Source organism: Coturnix japonica, chromosome 1 (assembly GCF_054131305.1).
Source record: "Coturnix japonica strain WE chromosome 1, WE-NBRP24, whole genome shotgun sequence".
Taxonomy (NCBI): Eukaryota; Metazoa; Chordata; class Aves; order Galliformes; family Phasianidae; genus Coturnix; species Coturnix japonica.
The window spans coordinates 65,648,782-65,655,004 of NC_140663.1; the positions used below are offsets into that span (position 1 = coordinate 65,648,782).

The window sequence follows — 6,223 nt, forward strand, 5'->3', positions numbered from 1 at the left end:
CCAGAGGTCTGCTGGGGCCTGGTGAGACCTACTTATCTCTATGGGGAAAGGTTTTTTGGCCTATGAACTGGCAAGGTTAACTGAGAGGGCTTTAAGCTGGGATTTCTGGAGGCAAGAGGTACCAGTAGGGAAACTGAGGTTAAACCAAGGGATGATACAGCACCATCTAAGAGTAGCAAGGCTATTAAGAGCATCTGTAGGAGTAGGGAATATTGTGGGTTCAGGAGCATATTTGAGATGGTTGTATACCATTACAAGCAGTAGGAGAAACAAATGGAACTGGAGGTACTGAGCCTTTCCCACCACTAGGATATCATTTGTATTAGCAAGACTTGGTGAGGTAAGTCTTTAAAACTTGAGTATTGGGATGGAGGGCTATTGCTTGTTCAGGACCATGACAGGCAGTACAGGTGAGGTGGATCTTCCATTGTATTTAAGGGAAGGATTAGACTGTATGGCCCTTGCAGTTATGGACTGTGTGGTAGAGAGCTTCAGGATGATCCAAATTTTTTTGATGCAAAGAGAAAAAGGTCAGCAAACTTGTCACCATAACTCTCATAATTCATGAGAGTAAACATTAATTTTCCCAGGAAGCTGAGATAGGGAGTATTCTGGTTGGGGTGGAATTGAGACAGGCACAAGATTAGGGTGGGGAGAGCCTAGCACAGGATGGAACAAATGTGCTAAGTTTTGGAAACATTGCCCTCCTATCTCCACAGAAATGTCCAAAACATACCTAAAAACAACAGGTTGGTAACAGAATTTATATGGAAATATATCATAGCAACAACACTGGGGAGACTATGAACCTGAGACACTCAGTGAGAGCCAGCAGATTACTACCTACATTGGGTTTTGGGTATATAACTGAAAGGGTTTTACTGACTGGTGTGCAGCTACTCCCTTGCCAATTGGGGGTGTGTGCCCATTATTGCAATAATAAATAAACTTTATTGCTATCGCTAAAATCTTTGCCTAAGTAGAAGTATTTTACTTTAGGTGTTTCTCATACTTGGAGCAGATGATCACCTAAACAAGTATGAAAGACGAAACAGCAAAGGCATACAATGCCTTTTTTTTGCCTCAGTTTTTAACCACAATGACAGATCTTGGCCTGCCTGGACATCAGAGTTGGAGGACTATAACTGGATGAAACAGTGTGTCAACAGTGTATGACTTAGTTCCATGACTAGCCAGACCCATGGATCTGTGCCCCAGAAAAGGCGGGGGGGGTGATGGGGGGAAAGTAGAGAGATGGGCCAGAAAACAAAACAGCAGCAATGATCTGAGAAGAAACAAACTAACTTACTAAATAATATATTGGAATGCAATATAATGCCATGATCCAGCAGACCAAAAAATATCAATTTTTTTTGGTGCTCTTGCTGCACTGGATTTTCTGCCAGAATAGTGAGCTCAGGGACTCCTGGAAGAAGAGGCATCATCTGCACATGTACTTGCAAATGGACAAAAACAGGTTAAGGTCATTTAACACATGGGCACAGAGGGAAGGAAAAAAACTGGAAAGGAAGGAGGCAGGCCAGGCCCTTCTCTTTCTGTCAGCAGTGGGCTTTTAAGACCCATTCAACATAGACCTGATGTGCTTTCACCTTTATTTCCACATGTCACCTTGTTGCAGAATGGTCCCACTAAAGCAAACAGATCAGGCTGAATCTGTAGTACAACTGGACTACGTACTTTGTCCATCTAGTTTCAGATAGTTTCTCTGCGTATTATAACATCATTCACCATCTAAATAAACAAGCAAAGCAGCTCCCAACATCTAAAGTTTAATGTGAAAGATCCAGTTCTCTATTTTCAGACTGAACCTCTTCCTCACTTTTTTCTTCCCCCTCTCCATGTTTCAGTTTGGTGATAAAGTCTGTGTAACAGTTCTTCATACTAAACACAAAGAAAATTCTACTTGCTTGGCACTCACTATGCCTGTTTTACAGAATAGGAAAGAAAAAAATGTCATTAATTTGGCCATTATCATTAAACTGCCTGGTAAGAGACAAATAGGCACAATTTCAATCTAGGCTAAAAATGTCAAAGGACTATTCTGTGAGGCTGATTTTAATTTTATCACAGTGTGTATAACTGAAGTACTTGCATAAACCATAATCCTGACTTAATGGTTACTTAAGTGCATTAGAAAATCAGATCAAAACAAACCTGGAGCGCTGATGATAATAAGGACTTCTCTTTCTGTTAATCCTGCTGTGCCATTGCACCTGATAAAAGCATAAACCATCCTTTAGTAATAAAACAAGAGACTGAGGGGAAAAAGAGAGATATCCATTGCAAGAAATGCAGTAACACATCTCCTTGATTCAAGATAGCAACTTTTTGTCAGTCTTCACAAGAATGTTGTACAGTGCTGCATTAACAGGATGAAGATAATTTGTCATTAGTCTTCCAAAAATATCTTAACTGTAAAATCCACTGCACAGGAAAGATTTGGTTTAGAAATAAAAGAAACAAGGATATGTTTCAGCGAAAGGTGATACTTTCCACCCAAGTCCAAGGTATAATCCACACAATGGTTATTTAAGTAGCAAGACATGCCATATCCAGCTCTGTTGGTGCCATCTGTTTTCAGTCTATGGTAATTAAAAACAATGAACTAGATACATAAATTGTATGGACACAAGAAGGTGACTGATTTATGTGCCAAAGTAACCAGGAGTGTGGAATAAACATAGTATATATTCTGCTTTCACGCATTACTACTGTCACAGCTATCCACTACCTACTGGTTTTGATCTTTTGTGCACTTGGATCAAATCTAGTAACAGCAGACAGTTGGTTTCTTTTTTTTTTTTAAATTATTTTTTAAATTATTTTTTAAATTTTAGCCTCAAAAACAAAACTATAAAACTGTAAAACACGTATTTATTTTGGGGAGGACAGAAAGCACAAGACTGAATATTTAGAAATTCTAAAACTGTAAGGTGATTGATAAAATTATTTATAAAGAAGCCTATTTACATTATTTAATAATTTAAGGCTCACAAAGAACTAATATCTCACTGATAGTAAAAAAAAATCTGTGCTGGTGTTAAAAGCACCAAATTCACTTTTCATACTACACAACCAGATCTGTAGTGATCACAAGTGGAAAACTCTAGAAGTGCTGATCTGCCAGTATTCCTAGTGCTTTAATGGAGTGGAATGTCTCAGTAATAGGAAATCCCATTTCATCGACAAATATATTGATGTAGACACAAAATAAATTAGAATATTTTCAGTTTGAAACCGAAAACCCTCATTGTTCTCTCACACTTCAAAACTCACTCATTCTCTGCACATGTCTCCCAGCTCTTTAATAATCTGCAGAAAATGTATTGATTACAAATGACCGTTTCAAACCAACCATCATTTGCTAATAAAAGTTTCTAAAAATTAGATTTTGTATTTTCATAATTTACCAGCTCCTGCATCACGGAGAATAGTTTACTGAATCTATTTTAGAAACAGGTGACCATTTGTGTCATGGAAAAAGAACATAAAAACATTTATTCCCGGAGGACTGCTCAGGACAGTGATCAAATTACAAAATATAGTCTGATTTAAAAACCTAACAAACAAACAAACCAAAAAAACTACAAAATTGGTAGGAAAATAATAGATATAGTAGTAAGTTTCTGACACCAGCAAATTCTGCTGCATCTCTAACAACAATTCTCTCCTTTCCTTACAGGTCTGTTTCCCTGCTGCTATCCAGACAGAGGGCATAGAGTGATTTTCTGAGATCTACGTTACTTTTAGCTTTGATATTGGTTTTCTTTAAAGGGCTGGCACTGCTTTTGAACTCTTCATTATTTTCCAAGTGCACAACAGATTTGTCCAGAGAGCTTTTACTGCATCTTCTCTTTCCATCTACCCCAGTTACACTGTCCTGAGCACTACTGTGTTCTTCTTTGAGCATAGCTTGCTCTTCATGGTCAGTCTCTCGGTGGTAGAAGTAGTTGAAATTGGACACAATAACAGGGACAGGCAGGGCAATGGTGAGCACACCAGCAATGGCACACAAGGACCCCACGATCTTGCCCCCCACAGAAACAGGTCGCATGTCCCCATAGCCCACAGTGGTCATGGTCACCACAGCCCACCAGAAAGCATCAGGGATGCTGGAGAAATGAGACTCAGGGTCATCAGCCTCAGCAAAGTAGACAGCACTGGAGAAGAGGATCACCCCAATGAAGAGAAAGAAAATGAGAAGGCCCAGCTCTCTCATGCTGGCTTTCAAAGTCTGTCCCAAGATCTGCAGTCCCTTGGAGTGCCTGGAGAGCTTGAAGATCCTGAAGACCCTGACCAAGCGGATGACTCTGAGGATGGCCAATGACATGGCTTGTTGCTGGCCTCCACTCCCATTGCTGCTGCTACCTCCAGGCTGCTGTTGTTCATTGGCCAATTCTGTGCCCAGCGTGATGAAGTAGGGGATAATGGCCACGATGTCAATGATGTTCATGATGTTGCGGGAGAACTCTGGCTTGCTGGGGCAGGTGAAGAAACGCACAAGGAGCTCAAAGGTGAACCAGATGACACAAGTGGTCTCAATGATGAAGAATGGGTCAGAGAGGCTACTCAGTGACTGCATGGGTGAGGAGTCTCCAGCTGTGGCATTCAAACCTCCACTTTGCGGGGGCAAGAACATGGGTATCTCTCGTTCATCCCTGAATTCAGGCAGAGTCTCCAGGCAGAAGGTGATGATGGAGATAAGGATCACCAACACAGAGACAATGGCGATGGCCCGGGCTGAGCTGGAACTCTCAGGGTACTCAAAGATGAGCCAGACCTGGCGCTGAAACTCGTTGTGGGGAAGGGGCTTGTCCTCTTCTCTGATGAAACCCTCATCCTCCCGGAAGCGCTCCATGGCCTCCTTCCCCAGCTGGTAGAAGCGGATCTCATCAGCAAAGACATCGATGGAGACATTGATAGGCCGGCGGAGCTTGCCCCCAGACTGGTAAAAGTAGAGGATGCCATCAAAGCTGGGCCGGTTGCGGTCAAAGAAGTATTCATTGCGGAGAGGATCAAAGTACTGCATGCGCTTATCAGGATCTCCCAACAGTGTGTCAGGAAACTGGTTGAGGGTGCCCAGCTGAGTCTCAAAGTGCAGCCCAGAGATATTGATTAGCACCCTCTGATGATGCATTGCACCCCGGCTCGCTGCCTTCATCTCCTCCTCCTCGCTGCCCGCTGCCATGGCCATGCCCCGGCGGTGACCCCCTTCCTCCGGGGGGTCCATTTCCGAAGCCGGCCCGGGGCACGGTGCGTGTGGTTGCGGTTGGGATCCCGACGCCGCCCGGCCGCTGATGCCGCCCTCGCTGCTGCTGCGGCGCCTCCCGCCGCCTCCTGGAGGGGCAGGTGGGGGCCCCTCCCGCTCCTCTTCGACCTGCGGCGGCGGTGATGCCGGTGGGGTTCCCTCCTTCCCGTCGCTCAGTCTCGGAACAGACGGGGATCCCGCGGTGTGGCGTAGATCGCGCCGTCTCCGAGCCCTGCCGCTACCGCCGGCGTTACCGGCCGTGGCATCCTCGCCGGCCGGGATGGCCCCGCCACCGCCGTTCTCCAGAGTCACCAGCGCGATCTCCATGGGCAGCGGCAGCAGGCGGGCTCCGCTGAGGTGGCGGGCATTCTATGCACGACGCCTCGCCGTCTCCATCCACCTCCGGATGGGTGGGCGGCGACCCTGCCCTGCCCTGCCCTGCCCTGCCCGCCTATCCCTCAGTGATCGGCGGCCGAGCGCGGCCTGGGGAAGCCGTTCGGGGACCCGGATATGAACGAGCGATCATTCTGATGATTTGACGTCAGCGAGGATCCCTTCTCCCCAGCGGTGGCGGCGCCAGCCTCCCCCGGCATCGGGCTGCCGCAGCAGCGCCCCGCCCCTCAGGTGGGACCGACAGCATCCGTGCTCCAGCCCAGCCACTCCGTGCCCAAGCGGAGAGAATCACGGTGTTACCCCGAGCGGGTACGCATTCCTTGAGCAGGGGAAGTCTCCGGCTGGAATTGTCTCAAATGAAATCCAGAGCGCCTCTTGGTGCCTGCTGAATCCTCCTGCCTTCACAGCTTAATGAGAACAAAGAAAGGGATGGGATCTGTTTTGCTTTGCTCCCATCCTTTCCCCGCCCTTAACATGTAGTTCCAAAAGGTGCTTCTGAGGCCAGCAGATAGCAAACGTTACACTGGATTACCCGAATGTTAGCATTTATAATTTGGGACC

At 45.8% G+C, this 6,223-nt stretch overlaps 1 protein-coding gene across 1 annotated transcript; it reads right to left on the reverse strand.

The window, feature by feature from the left end:
- Window positions 1-1,596: 1,596 nt before the first annotated feature.
- On the reverse strand, window positions 1,597-5,876 carry LOC107318068 (potassium voltage-gated channel subfamily A member 1-like). Its single transcript, XM_032446704.2, has one exon. It carries the CDS (start codon window positions 5,594-5,596, stop codon window positions 3,698-3,700), a length of 1,899 nt encoding a protein of 632 aa, XP_032302595.2. The 5' UTR covers window positions 5,597-5,876; the 3' UTR covers window positions 1,597-3,697.
- Between the last annotated feature and the right edge of the window lie 347 nt (window positions 5,877-6,223).